We start from the raw sequence: 18,824 nt of genomic DNA on the forward strand, positions 1-18,824 counted from the left end.
CGTACGACAGTTGGCGTAGCTCCTCAGCCGAGGAAGTATGCTCCTCAACAGTCTTGATGGATGTACAGTTGTCTTCCTGTTGTTTGTCTTGAACGTTCGATGTACCATGTATAGGTGGAGGCGACAAGACAAAAGTTTCTGGGCTGCAGTGGTCCATGTCAAAGTACAGGAGCACGGCATGTTGTACGACCAAGGAGAGTTGAAATTGGTGTTAAAAGTCCATCACTAGGTCTGGTTTTATGATGTCCTTGGCAGAAAATGTTCATTTAAGGGGAAAGACAATGGCAGTTGTAGGGTCCGTGTCATGGATTTGTGCACTGTAATCGATGAACGGGCAGCCTCATGCGGTTTCAGTACCCTAGGTTCGTCCTTTGTCAATGAGCCGATGACTGGTAGCAAGTTGATATTAGAACTTTGTTCCACCAAAAGGTCATTCATTGGAGGAAAGAAGGCAGGCAGCACAGTGGAAAACATGGTTCTCAGAATGGGACCATCGGAGGTGGAAGCCCTGCTGAACACGCATCAGAGACCAAGTCAATGAGCAGATCATATTTATGTGCGTAATTGCAGATGTGAAGTCTGGTAGCAGTCATTGTTTGTGGAGTGAAAGAAGATTCACTGCCATGTGGTGCATTGAGGTAACTATAATAATCTTCTGAAGTAGATGAACATTTTTCAAGCAATATCAGTTAATCACAGTACAGGCATAAATTTCACACAGTGTCATCGAATTTGACTCTCGTGGATGCAGTGGGACGTGGGGCGTGGTTCCTCAGTGCAACACGGCAGTGTCCTGCACAGGCGGGAACATGGCGAAGTCAGTTGCATGTCATGGCTGCACAGATGTGGCATGGTTGGACACAGTGCGGCTGCATGATCATGATGTGAGTGGTGGTGATTTGCATAGGGTCAGGTGTGGTTAGCAGTATTCTGTATCGGCACAAAAAAAGTGGGGGTTTGTTGATGTCATGTGAAGACCATCATATCAAATGAGCACGGTGACGTTGGAGTTCATGGTAGACAGGTGCAGTCGGTGGGATTTGGCCGCTGCTTGGAAATAAGCACTTGAGACTGAAGCTGCAGTCCATGGCAGCCAGCATGTTCATCAACAGTGTGAATATGTTGTTGGTGTTCCATGGAATGTTCTTGATGTAATTGTTCATTCATTACAGATGAGTTGTCAGTAGTTGCACACCTGGCATGTAGTTGGTCCAGACTAAATTGAGATGTTCCAGATCCATCCACAGTGCAAATGTTTGAAATCTGGGCAGTCGGTGGCAGCACAGGCGGGTCTAAGGAAATCACGTGTGGCGTGGGAGATGCTGCGTCCGTACTGAATGAATGCAAATGCAAGCAGCTGGAATGCTGCAGTTCAGCAGTCGCATAGTGTTTCTGTAAAATGGGAACAGCAATGAGGTCCCAAAGTAGATCATTTGTTGCTTTCAGATGTATGGCACTATTGTCAAAAATCAAAACGCAGGATTAAAGTACATTTCCTGCTGCGGAATTGATCACTGTAGGTGGTTGAAGAGTCGGATGAAAAACATTGCACTGACTGGAATGGAAAAACTTGTTGTAATATGTGAATTGCACACAATGGTTATGCACAGATCACATTGTTGTGGTGTAGTTTGGTACATATGTGGCATAATTTACATTCATTATGGGTCTCCAATGTGGTGAGAGTACGGTGCGGGTATGATATAACTGAGATGTGACACAATCCAGAATGATGATAATGCTTTACTGCACAAATATTTACACAGTAAAAGGTTCCGCTTTGAAACTAAGAATGCACTAATGCCTATTGTCAAGTCACAAATATTTCACTTATCATACACCAACCACAGTGGACATTCCCACAGCTCACTCTGTTATGAACTCAATGCCAGAGAGATGGTAAACTTTCATCTTTCTTCCTACTATGGAATGGTGCAAGCAGTATAAAGAGTGTCTTTATAAGGAAAATAAAATTGAGGACAGTGTGATAGTAAGAGAAGAGGAAGCAGGTGAAGGTGATGTGGGACACATGCTGTGAGAATAATTTGACAGAGCAGTGAAAGACCTAAGTGGAAACAAGATGCTTGGAATATACAACATTCCCTCAGAATTACTGACCATTCTTGGAATGTTGAGAAATGTTAGTTGTTGCATAAATGCCTTATTTACCTGACTATAAGACAACCCAAAATAAAAGATGACTCCTATTCTAAACTTCCACCATTTGTTGATTTTTGGTCACACAAGAAGTAGTAAAATAAACCAAAAGAAATGATATACATTAATTTTTATTTTCACTTTCTTTTATGCTTACTACCTACGTGACCGACTGAGCAAGATAGTGTTGTTGTTAGAATGCAGGTGCATAGGCAGAAATCATACCACTTTGGATTAACACTGATACTAACTTGAATATCAGCAGTGCTGTTGAACAGTAACAACTTTGTGTTTCATTTGTTGTACTGTGTTTAAAGTGTTCTGTGCAAATGTATTTTTGTTAACATTAATTTGTCTTCTGTAGAAACATTTACTATTGTTGAGTATTATATATTCATTTAAATTGCAGCTACAATTGGATTCAGGCAAGCTACATTGCAGACATTCATAGAAAGCAAAGGCAGTATGTGTTCCCATGTTTGGCAACATGAGAAAATTTGCTGTCTGCTTGCCACTTTCCTCCACATGTTCGTCCTAGTGCTCAGCCAAGTTGTTGCACCTCCCACTCTTAAGTTAAATCTGTGCATTACTCAGTTGCCGAAGTTTCATCTGTAAATGTAAGAAAACCCCCATACTAAGTAAAGATGTTGATATCGTGAACAGTAGTTCATCTGGAGTTGTAAGACAACTCTACATTTTTTGAGTAATGAATCTGGCAAAAAACCTCATCTTATAGTTAGCTGGTTACGGTATGTCACTGAATCTACTGTAGAAGAGTGTGTGTGTGTGTGTGTGTGTGTGTGTGTGTGTGTGTGTGTGTGTGTAGAAAATAGAGAAAGAGGCATTTAGAGGCAATGCAAAGAAACATTCAGATTTTTATATCCAGAAAGAATTATCTCCACGAACATAAACTATATTATAGGAATACTGAATTGTGAAAAACCGGTAATTAATCCTCTGTGATCAGAGATACGACAGCTGTGCCTCGTATACACTTCACATTTCTCATACAGTGCTGGTGTGCCTGCACGTGTGTGCGCTTCCCCCCCCCCCCCCCCCCCCCCCCCCCCCCCCCCCACACACACACACACACACACACACACACACACACGTACACATATTCATGGGTGTGTTTATTGCTGAAGTTGTTTGTGGTCAATTTTGAAGTGTGGAAGAGCATAAAATGTTTCACTGCATGGCTTTAGCATGCTGTTTTGCAAATGTAGTACTTCCATTTGCTGTTGATGGTGTACTTATGCTGTTACTGTTCCAAAATGTCTGTGCCGTTTCAGGGTCCATTAGGCTAGCTGCTAGCTCACATTAAAAGTTTGAAACGGATCATTGCCAATTTTTATGAACTACTTCGGCTCGAAGGAAATGACATTCCATAACAACAAAAAGAATTCATTGCTAATGAGAAAATAACAAGCACAATAAAGATCTATGAAGTCATTATTGTACCCTGGATATAACACCAGCTAGATTATGATTTGCAGTCGGGTCAAAGTCAGTAGTGATAGTCATAACGCACAAGCTGCTGGTTGTAATAGCTGTGAAGAACATTGGTGTATTCAGGTTCCCTGTCAGAGATTTACAGGGTCAGCCAATTTTTCCCTCGGTTGACTGTGCACTGATTAGTCTGTGTGATCATCCTCTAGTTTCACAGAGCCTGCCACAAGCACCATCTGTAGTTCCAGGTATTACAGTTTGAATGTTGATGAGACATTCACCTGTAATCTTCCTTTGTGCCATCTTTTCTTTCATTTCACTTCTATGTTAACTGTTCAGGCAAGTGTTTTTTAGTCTCTACCCATAATTATGAATGCGGGGTTAATCAACAGTACATTGTCATACTTTCTTAATTAAGCATTTTATTTTCATTTATTTTTGCATTTATAATGCCACCATTAAACAATTGATATCCTTTGAACTGTTTTTACAGCAAATAATCCTTGATAACTAATTTTCACTTCCTTCTTTCAGCAGAATTTGTGTAGAGGAACGTCGTGTGAGGAGCTTCTTGTTCTGGGACATAAAAAAATATCTATTTTTTAAAAAATTGGCATTTTTAGGGTTTTGTACCTCAATTGGTGAAAATGGAATGCTTATTGTCTCACTTTCTTGTCCATCTGGCTGGCTGTTAAGACCCCTTTTCTCAGGAAGGGGTAGAAGTATCAAATTTGAAGCTTATGTCAAATACTAAGGTCTACGGTACCTTACCGGTGTAAATAAATTCAGCTTCTAAGTCAATACTCTCAAACTCACTTATCAAAACCTATAGACAAACCATTTACAGGATGTTCAGTGAAGGACTCCCTGATTTCAAAGTTAAATATCTCTTAAGATTAAGACTAATAGATGGGTGCAACAAATAGTATGTTTATTGTGAAAGCTGTATAAATTATATACAGAAATTTTGAAATAGTTTGAAAAGCTGGTAACAGGCGATGCAGTAATCACGATATATAGTGCCTATAAATAGCGTGCTGCTGCTCAGAGTGATCAGTGCCACCACTGGAACATGAAAGGAGGTTGAAATCGCCAAATTCCAAAAGACGGGCAGTGTCGCTGATGACATAGTGAGGAATGTTGGCTCCAGACAAACTGTAGTTACTCCTGAAAATGTCGCTAAGGTTTCTGGAATCGTACAGCAAAATCCAAGAAAATCTGTCCAAATAATTGCTGCAGACTGACTTTCCGAGTTCTAGTGCAAGGAAAATACTGAGACCAGGACTACATGTTGTTTACATTCAAAATCCAAAGCCAGCAGACCGTACCAGTGAAAGGTGTGTGATACAGGGCTGACTTTGCAAACCAGATTCACACAGTGATTGATAATGAAGGATTTGATGTTGGCTGCATTTAGTTCACAGGTGAAGCATACTTCCACCTGAATGCAGTTGTGAATGAACAAAATTAGCGATTTTGGGATTGTGACAAACCCCATTTGTGTGAAGCGAAACCACTGTATTTTCCCAAAGTTACTGCCTGGGTTGTGGTATGCAGCAGAGGCCTTATTAGCCCTTCTTTCATGTGAGGAATGGTCACTAGTGAATTTTACATCGCAATTTTGGAACAATTTGTCACCACACACGTAGCGTGGGATGGTCAACCAGATACGGAGTGGTTCATGCAAGATGGGGCCAGACAACATCACACAGAACAGATGTTTTGCTCTCTTGATCTATACTTCGGAAATTGTCATTGTGTTGGATTACTGTAAATTTACTAATCCAGGGATAGACTGACCTCCATAGTCGTACTAGGTGACTTCTTGCAACTACATTTTGTGGGATACATTGAAAGACACTGCCTACTGGAACCATCCCAGCACATTGGTGATCTTTGTGGCATCTGAATCCATTTCCATTGTGACACTACAGGATCCGTTTGCAAATTTCATTGTTCATTTATGCCACCTCCATACTGTGAGTAGTGGACATTTTGAAAAGGTTCTGATATGATTTGAAAGATTGCCTGCAGAGGATGAGTTTAATTATTCACACTGCACAGCTATGCGAGCTGCGCAGTGTACAGCACCATCTGTGAGTACCTTTTCAAATTATTCCGAAAGTTCTGTGTAAAATTCTTACAGCTTTCACAATAAATACACCTTTTGTTGCACTTGTCTATCAGTCTTAGTTTTTTAGATATTTAATTTTGAAACCAGGGACTCCTTCACCGGACACTCTGTATATTCTTGGGAATTCTGGTCTAGAGCCTGCATGGTAACACAGTGGGTTCCGTCATGGGACTGACCACCCTCTGTAATATAAAAACTGAGTGAAAAACTCATTGATGGAATTTTGAACAGTGGCATGTGAAATCCTCGTAAAACAATTGATGGAAAAAAAGGAGGACAAAAAACAATGAAGAGGCAGGTGGTGATAATGAGAACGAAGTAGTAAAGTGCCTGCCTGCAAATGGTGAGGTCGTGGATTTAAACTCGGATGGTGGCAGATTTTTCAGTCTTCGTTTTAACCTATCTTTCACCTGTCAGTGATGAGAGGAGTCGCAAGAAACAATATGTGGTTTGGATTCCACTTTAAACTGTAGGTCCCTTCTGTGGTTGGATAACTGGGATGGGTTAGGGACAAGTGATTTGCCAAACTGGCATCCAATAGAATGATTTGCACCAGGCCATTGAACCACACAAAATTATTATTATTATCTATATACATTATTAAGTTGGTATGGAACCCTCAGAGTGTGAGTCCTTCTGTGTTGTTGTTGTTGTTGTTGTTGTTGTTGTTGTTGTTGTTGTTTTTTTTTTTTTTTTTTTTTTTTTTTTTTTTTTTTTTTTTTTTTTTTTTTTTTTTACTGTCCTTTTGTCTTGTTTTTGTATTTCTTCTGCTCCTATCAAATGTTCACTTAACAGGAAGCACCACATTATATAATCTTTGTGTGGCCAACAGGAAGTAGTACATTGTCATTAGGTAATTATGAGGTTTAGTGTATATTTGCTCTAACATAAGTTATAGGTGCCTGTTTATTTCCTAAAAAGCACATCACACAAATTACTCCCATCATTGCCAATCCATTGGGAAAGATGTTTGGATTTGTGGCTTGCAACTTGACAGTATCACTATGAAAAAACTTTGTTCTTCAGAGGATCCTACAAAAAAATCATGGGCTGAAAGATCAGGTGATCTTGCCAGCTAAAGGATATCACCAAATTGTGAGAATAAGGAATGTGGAAAGTGGCACCTGGGTGTAGTCTTTGAATTACGGGCCACGTGGGCTGTAGCCACATCGTGCTGAACCTCCCTGCAGGTGGAGAATGAAGAAATAATTATCATGGCTATATACAGCTCAGAATTGGCACTTTCTGGCTAGCAGTGAGAGAGAGAGAGAGAGAGAGAGAGAGAGAGAGAGAGAATAACCACAAGCGATTCCAGTGAACTATTCAATAGCACAGCAGTGGGCAACCTTTGGGTTGCTCTGGGCCTTTCCATCATCGGGCTGCAGGTTTGCCCTGAGTAATATAAGAAGTTTTGTTTATTGAGAAACCCATTCAGATGAAATTTTGCATCATCAGATATCGCAAGATTTGTCAGAAATGCGCCACCCTGTTACAATCTGCCCAGTACTTTTGTGCAACAAATATGCCTGCTCATTAAACGAAGCAAAAATGAGTGTAAGACGAAAAATGAGAGTCATTCGGTGATTTTGAAAGTAAAATTTTGTCAACTGATCTTGAGTAAAAGCCCTAATAGGTTTTGGTCTAACGTGAAGTCACTAAGTGGTTCAAATCCTGTATTCATTCGTGCAGTGATCATAGTGCCACCAAACTGGAAGCTAACAGAGAGAAAGCTGAAGTACTGAATTCAGTCTTCTAAATTGTTTTGTAGCAGAAGATGATAACATGGTTGCTGCTTTCAATCGTCATACAAATGCCAAACTAACAGATATTGAGATACATGATTGCAGAGTAGAAAATCAACTATGACCGAATAGTAATGGAAAGGCATCAGGGCAGATGAGATATCTATAAAATTATAGAAAGATTATGCGAAAGAACTTGCTCCCCTTCTAGTAGCAGTTTGTTGTAGATCATTGAGCAATGAAGGGTACCTAGCAACTGGAAAAAAGTGCAGGTTATTCCCATTTTCAAGATGAGTTGTAGAACAAATGTGCTTTATTATAGGCCTATATTGTTGATATCAATCTGTTGTAGAAATATAGAACATGTTTATGCTAAAAAATTACAACTTTTTGGAGAATGAAAATCTCCTCTATCGAAAATCAACATGGATTCTGCAAACAGAGATCTTGCAGAGCTCGACTTGCTCTGTTCCTCCATTAGATCCATAGCACATAAGAAAATGGTGCTCAGGTTGATGCTGTGTCCCTTGACTTCAGGAAGGCATTTGACACTGTCCTGCACTGCTGTTTAGTGAGAAAAATATGAGCTTACTGAGTATCGGATCAGGTTTGAGACTGGATTGAAGACTTCCTTGCAGATAGAACTCTGCATGTCACTCTTAATGGAACAAAAGTGGCAGATGTAAAGGTGTTTCCCAGAGTACCCAAAAGAAGTGTGATAGGACCATTAATGTTGACAATGTTTGTAGGTGGCCTAGTAGAAAGTGTCAGAAGCTCTTTAAAACTGTTTGCAGATGATACAGTTGTTCATAAGAAAGTAGTAATGCCAGAATATACACTCCTGGAAATGGAAAAAAGAACACATTGACACCGGTGTGTCAGACCCACCATACTTGCTCCGGACACTGCGAGAGGGCTGTACAAGCAATGATCACACACACGGCACAGCGGACACACCAGGAACCGCGGTGTTGGCCGTCGAATGGCGCTAGCTGCGCAGCATTTGTGCACCGCCGCCGTCAGTGTCAGCCAGTTTGCCGTGGCATACGGAGCTCCATCGCAGTCTTTAACACTGGTAGCATGCCGCGACAGCGTGGACGTGAACCGTATGCGCAGTTGACGGACTTTGAGCGAGGGCATATAGTGGGCATGCGGGAGGCCGGGTGGACGTACCGCCGAATTGCTCAACACGTGGGGCGTGAGGTCTCCACAGTACATCGATGTTGTCGCCAGTGGTCGGCGGAAGGTGCACGTGCCCGTCGACCTGGGACCGGACCGCAGCGACGCACGGATGCACGCCAAGACCGAAGGATCCTACGCAGTGCCGTAGGGGACCGCACCGCCACTTCCCAGCAAATTAGGGACACTGTTGCTCCTGGGGTATCGGCGAGGACCATTCGCAACCGTCTCCATGAAGCTGGGCTACGGTCCCGCACACCGTTAGGCCGTCTTCCGCTCACGCCCCAACATCGTGCAGCCCGCCTCCAGTGGTGTCGCGACAGGCGTGAATGGAGGGACGAATGGAGACGTGTCGTCTTCAGCGATGAGAGTCGCTTCTGCCTTGATGCCAATGATGGTCGTATGCGTGTTTGGCGCCGTGCAGGTGAGCGCCACAATCAGGACTGCATACGACCGAGGCACACAGGGCCAACACCCGGCATCATGGTGTGGGGAGCGATCTCCTACACTGGCCGTGCACCACTGGTGATCGTCGAGGGGACACTGAATAGTGCACGGTACATCCAAACCGTCATCGAACCCATCGTTCTACCATTCCTAGACCGGCAAGGGAACTTGCTGTTCCAACAGGACAATGCACGTCCGCATGTATCCCGTGCCACCCAACGTGCTCTAGAAGGTGTAAGTCAACTACCCTGGCCAACAAGCTCTCCGGATCTGTCCCCCATTGAGCATGTTTGGGACTGGATGAAGCGTCGTCTCACGCGGTCTGCACGTCCAGCACGAACGCTGGTCCAACTGAGGCGCCAGGTGGAAATGGCATGGCAAGCCGTTCCACAGGACTACATCCAGCATCTCTACGATCGTCTCCATGGGAGAATAGCAACCTGCATTGCTGCGAAAGGTGGATATACACTGTACTAGTGCCGACATTGTGCATGCTCTGTTGCCTGTGTCTATGTGCCTGTGGTTCTGTCAGTGTGATCATGTGATGTATCTGACCCCAGGAATGTGTCAATAAAGTTTCCCCTTGCTGGGACAATGAATTCACGGTGTTCTTATTTCAATTTCCAGGAGTGTAGTATCAATTTGCAGAATGACCCGCAGAGGATTTATGAATGGTGCAGGCTCTGGCAGTTGAACCCTACCATAAATGAATTAACATATTGTGCATATTCAGAAAAAGAAATCCACTATTGCACAACTACACTATTGGTAATAAATTGCTGGAAACAGTGTCTACCATAAAGTATCTAGGAGTAAGGATCCAGAGCAATCTTAAGTAGGACAACCACATAAAACAAATAGTAGGAAAATCAGCTGCCAGACTGAGATTCATGGGAAGAATCATGAGGAAATGTAACTCATCCACGAAAGAAGTGCATACAAGGCATTTGTTTGACCAATTCTTGAGTATTGTTTTTAAACCTGGGGTCCTTACCCACATGAGGGAGAGAAGATCGAATTAATAGCAGAATGTTTCATCAGAGGATCACTTGGTCAGCATGAGAATGTTAAGGAGATGGTCAACAAACTCCAAGAGGCAGACGTTACTAGAGAGGCATTGTGCGTCATGGAGAGGTTTGTTGAAATTTCAAGAGAGCAGCTTCCAGGAAGAGTCAGACAACATATTACTTACTCCCACATACATCTTGCAAAACGATCAAAATGAGAAAAATTTGAGAAACTGAGAGTCAATACAGAGGCTTACCGAGTATCATTCTTCCCATGTGCCATTTGTGAGTGAAATGGGGGAAGGGAGATCAGTTAATGGTACCAGAAGTACCCTATTTACTCGAATCTAAGCCGCACTTTTTTCCGGTTTTTGTAATCCAAAAAACCGCCTGCGGCTTAGAATCGAGTGCAAAGTACGCGGAAGTTCTGAAAAATGTTGGTAGGTGCCGCCACAACAAACTTCTGCCGTCGAATATATGTAGCGCTACGCAGGCATGCTTCGCAGGCAGAAAGACAAATACTGGCACCAAAACCTCTGCGTCAGTAAATAAATAAAAAAAAGGTGGAAGACAGGCTTTTTTTTCTCCGCCCCGAGTTTCGACCACTGCATTTTCATACATTATCCAACGAAGTAAATACAAATTCCGTATTGTTCATCTTCGAACGTAGCAGCATTTCAATGTACTACGAAAATCCGACTGGCAAGACTGTTTGGGATATTTGTCAATATGGCCAACTCTGCTTTCTGAATTTTTTCCTAACTTTGAGAAGAAATGGTTGCTAATAGGAACTTTTATGAATTGTGAATCACATACAGTATTCTCTTCACCATAAAAATAATACGAGTATAAACATTTTGCCATGTATTCTTTCGTGTTTGCTGCTATCTCATTTAAATCCTGTCCGCCTAATAAACTACGAAACTAGAGTGAGACAGCAGCAGACGCGGAGGAATATACATACCATGTCATGTTTATATTCGTATTATTCTTATGCCTAATAGTGACACAGTCAGAAATGAAGCACGGCAATTGACTAGATTTTTAAATCTAAGATGACTCTATTTTCTGTGCATAATGTAATGTACTAAAGAGGCGTCTGCAAAGATTTTCAAACGGAAAAAATTTTCGCTAAATTCTCATTCAGAACATCTTCTATCATACGGAATCTATTATTTGGTTCTTGTTGATCATTATCAAAGAAAGCAGCAGTGTAAGTAGCAACGAATAGCAGTCTCTTGCCATTGTTTCGCTAATTAGACGATTCCTCTCTTTGTTTTTTTTTAATTGTAAGCGGCGGTAGCGTGCACAGAAGCAAGCCGTGCCGCGAGCGGCAACAGGCTGTAAACCCTCATTTTCAGAATGCGACAAACAATGCATGGCACAGTACAGTAATGCATTTTCAGCTTTGAGTGATGGAAACACCTATAACAAAGAGAACTGCACTTGTCAGATCAAAGAAAAATAAGCAATCAATTCAAACCAGACAAAGCACGTGAAAAAGGAGCGCCTGACGCATAACAACGGCTACCTGGCAAAGCTTAACTGCTAAGCTTACGACTCGAACCAAACTACTACAGCTGACCAACTTTGTTTCGATTTGGAAGTGCGGCCTAAAACTTTTCTCTTCCCTTGAATTTCGAGTCTCAGATTTCAGGTGCGGCTTAGATTCGGAAAAATTTTTTTTCCTCGATTTCGAGTCTCATTTTTCAGGTGCGGCTTAGAGTCGAGTGCGGCTTAAATTCGAGTAAATACGGTATCCTCTGCCACATACGGTTAAGTGGCTTGCAGAGTATGGCTCAGATGAAGGGGTTTATCTTATAGCTGTAACTGATGACCTCTTGCAGCTAATAAGGGTGGAAACTCAACTCCTGTCTCACAATATTCTGCAAAGACATATGAAGGATTTTTAGTGTTCTGGAATAGTGATGAAAAATTGCTGAGGGCTTCGTAGCAGAGCTGCATGAACGAGTTGGGTATTTACTAGCATTCAAACTGTCATCTCATGTCCCTTATCCTTCACATTGGGTATGGAACCTAACTTGTTTTATCCAACTGGATATTGTTCTCCTGGAACATGAAAATGGCAGTTTCTTCCATGGCAAATTGCAGGTTGGGCAGCCATTATGCTCTGCACATGACAGTACTCCTCCACCGCCTAGTATGCACCTGCACTGGCCAACATTCTGAACTGAATGGCATATTATGTGGGTCTAATTAGATGTAGTAGGTTATTTGAGCATATTTATTTTTTAGCAGGGAGTGTAAGTAATTTGTAATGCTGAGTCCATTCTTCAGTAATAAAATCTACAATGCTTGCAGTGAAAAGAATGAAAATTAATTTTATGGGATTTACTTTGAAATTGAGTTACATATATTTTTGGTATCTGACGGTTCTTAGTTATCTGTTGGGAAACAGTGATCAAAGACATGCCATTCCCTTTCAGGTGGAGCAAGCAAGAAACAAACAAGCTTTCTGTTCCTGTCTTCTGCTGTTTTTGTGGTATACAGCCTTGTCAAGAGTGTCTTCTCCGTTTCATGCCATATACTGCCCTGCCAATTCAGTATTTGTAATCATGCCCCTTCATGCCTTTGCAACTTTAATGGCCAGTAGTGTATTTTGTTTGTTTGTGATCGAACTATGCCAAAGTAAGAGTAGCTGAGTAAAAAGGAGTCATTGTACTATGTCATTTCCAGTGTATGAAGAATGAATGTACTTAATTTTTCTTATGTTGGTTCAGTGGAAACCTTGCCCTTTGGTGGAGTTGGACATAGTGGAATGGGAGCCTATCATGGAGTCTACACTTTCAATACTTTCACACACAAGAAAAGCTGTTTGGTAAAGGACTTGAGTGCGATTGGGGAGAAACTTGCTGCGTAAGTATTGAAAAAAAAAAAAACAAAAAACAAAAAAAACTCAGTACGTGATTAAAGAAATAGAAGTAGGTCTGTGTATTGTAAACATTGAAATTTTTATGTAGGTAAATCAAATGGAAAAATATAAATATTTTTAAAAGTATTGGACCATGAAGATATAAAGCTATGTTGACTAATGACATAGATTGTCCCCACATGCACTTCAGGTCCTGTATAATTGCCAAAGCCTGTGAAGTCCCATACATTAAAAGTCTGTTGATTGATTGCTCAACCATTAATGCAAATTCTAGCTTCAACAGGATTGGATTTCTTTTCTCTGAATTGATAAAATATTTAGATAACCCAATGAGGTTAGGTTAGTAAGCATAATGAATGAGGAAGACACTGATTACATCCTCCCTAATGTCATGACGCTGCCCCTAAACTAATGAATAGAGATCAACTCCACAATTGAGCTTGTAATGAAGCATAATAAATTTTTTTTTAAAGGCTCTGTTGGTCCATTGTGAAACTTAGGTGCATTCTTCATACTTTGGTCTTCCAAACCATTATTAATACTGAGGTGTAATTTTTGTACATCTGCACACTAATAATACCTACAGATTATTCAGCATCACAGTGCAGGGTGTGATATTTCTAATTTTAATTACAAAATACAGTGTGCATTTTCTTTCAACTCTGACTTGTTTCATGTTCTATAAACTTATTTTTAAAGGAGATCCTATTTACAAAAAGGATTTGTAATTTCAGGGCAAGGTACCCACCATATTCAGAGAAAAAGATTTCATCGCTGAGATTTTTACTGAAAAAACGGAAAGGAATAAGCTTCAAGTACTTGCCACATGTTGTCATGTTTGTTCTGGGTATTGCAGCAACTGTTGGTGTAACAGAAATTCTGAAGGTAATAAATGTGTTAATTTATTTTAGAAATTTATGGATATCTTTTGAATCTTCCTAAAGAAATTATTTGTGTTTATTTTATGGAAAGTTGAATCATCACAGAAAATTTTGTTTCCAATACACTTCTTGTCTTCATCTAGCTGATTTTGTATTTCCACACAAAACTCTTCTCTAGCCACCTCTAGTGTCTTTAGTTTTTGTTCTGTTATAAGCATGCTTGAGTGAGGAAGCAAATGATTGCTCGGTACATACCAGATAACCTCATATCAAACACAGAGTTCAAGGAATACCTTTTCTATTTGGTTTGTAGAATGGTCACCAAAGCTTAGTCTCACTGGTTCTCTGACATTATGGGATGCCATGCACGTTTATTACAATTTATTTTTGGGAGGCGGGGAGGGCGCGGGGGCAGGAATTACACCACGATAAATAGTGGGCTCCCTGAGAGGTAATGTTCATACCATGTGCAATGGGAGGAACTGTCCACGGTACACAGTCACTGTAAAGAAACTTCTAAAGAAAAAGTGGATTCCATAAATATATTTAAAAAAACCATGATATCATATATAGAGAGAATTGCTGAATGAAAAACGTTTGGCTGACAAGAAGGCAATGCACGAAGCCTTCCATAACTACTATAAAACAGAACCTTATCAAAAGATCTTTCGCAATACTCAAAGAAATTCTTGTCATATGCAAAGGATGTTGATGGAATCAGAGTTAGTGCCCCGGCACTCATGGATGAGACAGAAACTGAAACTGAGCATAGCAAAGTAAAAACAGAAATGGTGAACTCTGTTTATTATTACTAATGAAGATAAAGAAGTACTGTCCCAGTTAACTTCTTGCATCACTGCAAAGATGAGTTATATAGATATTAGTGTCAGTTGTGTCAGAAACTACACAAAATCACAATTGCACAAAATCATTAGAATTAAACTAGATACTGGAGCCCAACTGGATGTGTCTCAGATTCTACACAGAATTTGCAGCTGAGTTAGCTCATATTTTAATCATGATATACTTTAGATTCCTGGAACCAAGAACTGTGATTGGAAAAAGTACAGTACACACCTGTCAACAAGAAGGGTAACAGAAGTGATCCACAAAACTATTGCCCAATCTCATTGATGTCTGTTTGTTGTAGAATCCTAGAACATAACCTCAGTTCGAATGTAATGAGATATCTCAAGTAAAATGACATATTCTGTGCCAAATTGCATGGATCCCGAAAACATTGATCATACAAAACCCAATGTTCGCTTCTCACAAGTGACACATCCTGAATGCTATGGGTCAAGAGAATCAGGAAGATGTATTATTTTTTTATCTTCCAAAAAGAATTTAACTCGGTATAACACCTACATTTATTGGCAGAAGTACAATTGTATGATCTATGCAAGCTCTTTTCTAGTAAATAAGTATGATATTTAATTAATTTTTTCAGTTGAACTGTTAAATTAGTAGCAGAGCTCATATCCATAGGTTGTATTCGTTTTCAACAACGTGTGAGGGCTCTAACTGATATAACCAATCCATAGGTTGTATTCATTTTCAACAACGTGTGAGTGCTCTAACTGATATAACCACAGTTAAATTCATTATTTTGACTATGCTGCTGTTAATGCCTTGGAAAATATGAATTATTATTATTATTATTATTATTATTCAAGACAAGTGTCATGACACCTTTGGAGTTTATAGTCAAATATGTCACTATGATTTCCAGCTCTTTGTGATTTCCAGCTCTCATACACTTACTGCTGGAACCACAGTTCTGTTCACGCACATAAGTGCATTATCAGTGGTAATTCTTCCCGTTATTTGTTATGATCAGGGTAAGATACATTCTGTATAAATCACTTCCAATATCATTTTGTCTCTCCTCTCTTAACAAACAGTTATACTCATTTTTGTGTCTTTAATGTGACCAAACACCTCACGTTCATACTACAGCCCCAGATTCGGCAGGCTCCACACTGTTCCCTCAAACAATGCCTATTTGCCACACAAGCCATTGTGCAGGTCAAAGAGGACCATTGGTTGAAGAAAGGGCTCACCACTTTTGTCTAAGGTGAGGAGCAAGTTTACAGGTATCAAACAAAATTCATGATTGGGTTGAGGATTTCTTGGCAGGCAAGTCCCAGCGTGTTATCTTGCATGGGAAGTGATTGACAGAAATGGAAATAACTTGAGGCGTGCTGCAAGGGATTGTGTTGGGTCACTTGATGTTTTATTGTATATTAACGACCTGGCAGACAATATTAGTAGCAAGCTGAGACCTTTCACAGATTATGTAGTTACCTGTAATGGAGTATTTTCAGAAAAAGTTGCAGAAATATTGGCAGATCTTGATAAGAATTCAGATTGGTGCAAAAATGGGCAACTTTGTTTGAATGTATATAAAACTATGCACTTAATAAAATGACAGAAAGTAGGATCCTATTCCTACAATATTAGTGATCCACAGTTAGAATCAATCAACTTCTACAATATCAGTGATTCACAGTTGGAATCAATCAACTCATGCAAGTTCATGGATGTAACAATTTCTATGGATGTGAAATGCAGCAATCAGATGGGCTCATTCATAGGTAAGGCAGGTAGCAAACTTTAGTTACTAGCAGTATACTGGGAAAATTCAGTCAATCTACAAAGGAGACCTCTTACAGATCATTTGTACATAACATTTTAGAATATTTCTTTTATGTGTGGAACCCATGCCAAACAGAACTAATGTGGAATATTGAGTGTAAACAAAGAAGGGTGGCAAAAATGGTCTCAGGTTTGTTCAACTCAGAAAACAGTCTCAAAAAAAAAAAAAAAATTGAAAATGTTGAATTGGCAGACTCTTGCAGATATACACAGATTAAAGTGAGAAAGCCTACTTACAAAATTTCAAGAACTAATACTAAGTGATGACTCTTGGGGCCTATGCATTACTCTCAGGCAACCTTGAAGACAAAATTAGGCTAATTACAGTATGAAAAGAGGCATTTAAATGTTTGTTCTCTCCATTCTCCATACACGATGGAACTGGAAGAGACCCTAATGTGGTAATGTACTAAGCATCCTCTGCTAGGCAGTTCTCAGTTGTTTGCAGAGATATGTAAATTTCATTATACAAGTGTCACAGAATTAAATTCTATAATATGCAGTGACCATGTTTGCGATCAGTGACAATAGTCATTTTAGATCAACGGATGCTATTGCTTGTAGTGATGTAATTAGATACTATGCCTCGTCGTGTCTCAAATCCTTATAGAATCACACTACAACTAGCTCTGTGAGTCATCACAATAAATTGATGTATAACTGCTCAGAAATCTTGTCAAATCCTTGTTGAAGTTTCCTGTAAGTAAAGAAGAGCAAAACATATGATTGTTTGAATGACAATTAGCAGGACATCCAAGGCAAAAATAAACTTTTCTGTATCTGAAGCATAGGAAATACACTAAAAGGAGACACGTTTTTGTAAGGTTGAACAGGAAAGTCACATATGTTGATTAGCAAAGGTTAGCCTGACAATATTCGATGAAATGAAAGTTAAAAAGATACGTCCTGAAAATGAGAAAAGTAAGAAATGGTAAAATATGTAATTAGCAGTTCACTAGTAAAGGGAGGATAAATTGAAAAATCAAGCCTAATAAAGATGAGTGGTATAACTGAATAAATGGAGATAGGCAGGAGGAGAGTAGATGCAAAGAAAAAGGGAATGGCTAAAGAACAAAGAAAAAGGGAATGGCTAAAGAAACAAATGAAAGCAAAATCTGTTTGGGAGATATTAAGAAGATAGAATGAAAATGTGAAGATACAGTTGAGATGACAAACAGGTGGGAGACAATCCCTTTTCATCCATATCTTTTTGTCTCATTCTCTGACTGTAAAAATTCTATATTTTGAAAACTATTTTGCTCTTGCTTTGTTTGGTGTAACTGTTTATGTTCCTCATTTCAGTCTGTGAACTTATTTGCTGTTGTCCTTATTTAGTGAAAGTTTCATACCTTATATTCTTCTTCCATATGTGAGAACTGTGTAATTTATAGATGCTGTGTAATTGTTATGTATTTGTTTGCATACCTCATAGCTGTATTAAAATGTCCCAAAAGTAGCTGCATTAGCTTGAGAAAGATGTGGTATGCTACATTTATGAATTTCTTACAATGAATACCTTTAGTGCTATATTATCTCACAAGAGAAATCCACAATGTTGGGATCACAGATTTACTTCAAACTTTGTACATGTTTAGTAGGTCGTCAAAACAACGTAAGGTGCACTACCCTGGAAATTCCGAGAAAACAGTTAAGAGAAGCTTTAGGTGCAACTGATGTATCTGTGCACAGGTGCTAGATGTTGGAGTTCGTAGTGGCCAAGTGGTCAGCGTTCGAACTTCGTAAGACAAATGTGCATGAGGTGACGGTTTGACTTCTGCTCGAAACTTCATTTTTGTAGTACAAGTATAAATTTTGTGATGGTAAAAAAAAATTTGCACCTACACTATTTGTTCATGCTTCATTAGCTACGTCTCAGTGCTACGCAGTTTAACTGCCGAATGTGGCCTAATTCTATGTCTGCAGCTTGAAGCGTTGAGATGCAAAGTAGTTCCGGTTATCTTACCAGATTGCATGTATAAGGGATTTTGCACATCATGACAGATATACATTTTCAGGAAAGCTCTATACATTTCTTCATTTGCTTGTTGATAGTTGTAAATATGTTTGTTGTAATAATTAAATTTATTTAAAAGTAGTGATAGTCAAATAACATGAAATTCACTAAAACTTCATGCAAATAAGTGTGTTTTTTAATTATTTTACCTCTCAAATGTCATATGAATTAAATAATATGACCAGTGATGAAAAAAATATTAAGTCTGAGTGGGAGTTGAACCTTCGCCTCGTACACATTCATCTTGCAGATCGCAAACGCTA

At 39.7% G+C, this 18,824-nt stretch overlaps 1 protein-coding gene across 5 annotated transcripts in view; it reads left to right on the plus strand.

Moving 5' to 3' along the window:
- LOC126088100 (aldehyde dehydrogenase, dimeric NADP-preferring-like) overlaps positions 1 to 18,824 on the plus strand; it is a 384,157-nt gene that overhangs the window by 351,677 nt on the left and 13,656 nt on the right. For all 5 annotated transcript variants that reach the window (XM_049906192.1, XM_049906194.1, XM_049906195.1 and 2 more), the window contains exons 10-11: positions 12,857 to 12,992; positions 13,743 to 13,893. In XM_049906192.1, the coding sequence (XP_049762149.1) occupies positions 12,857 to 12,992; positions 13,743 to 13,893 (287 nt within the window). The remainder of the gene's footprint in view (positions 1 to 12,856; positions 12,993 to 13,742; positions 13,894 to 18,824) is intronic.

Source organism: Schistocerca cancellata, chromosome 6, assembly GCF_023864275.1.
Source record: "Schistocerca cancellata isolate TAMUIC-IGC-003103 chromosome 6, iqSchCanc2.1, whole genome shotgun sequence".
NCBI lineage: Eukaryota > Metazoa > Arthropoda > Insecta > Orthoptera > Acrididae > Schistocerca > Schistocerca cancellata.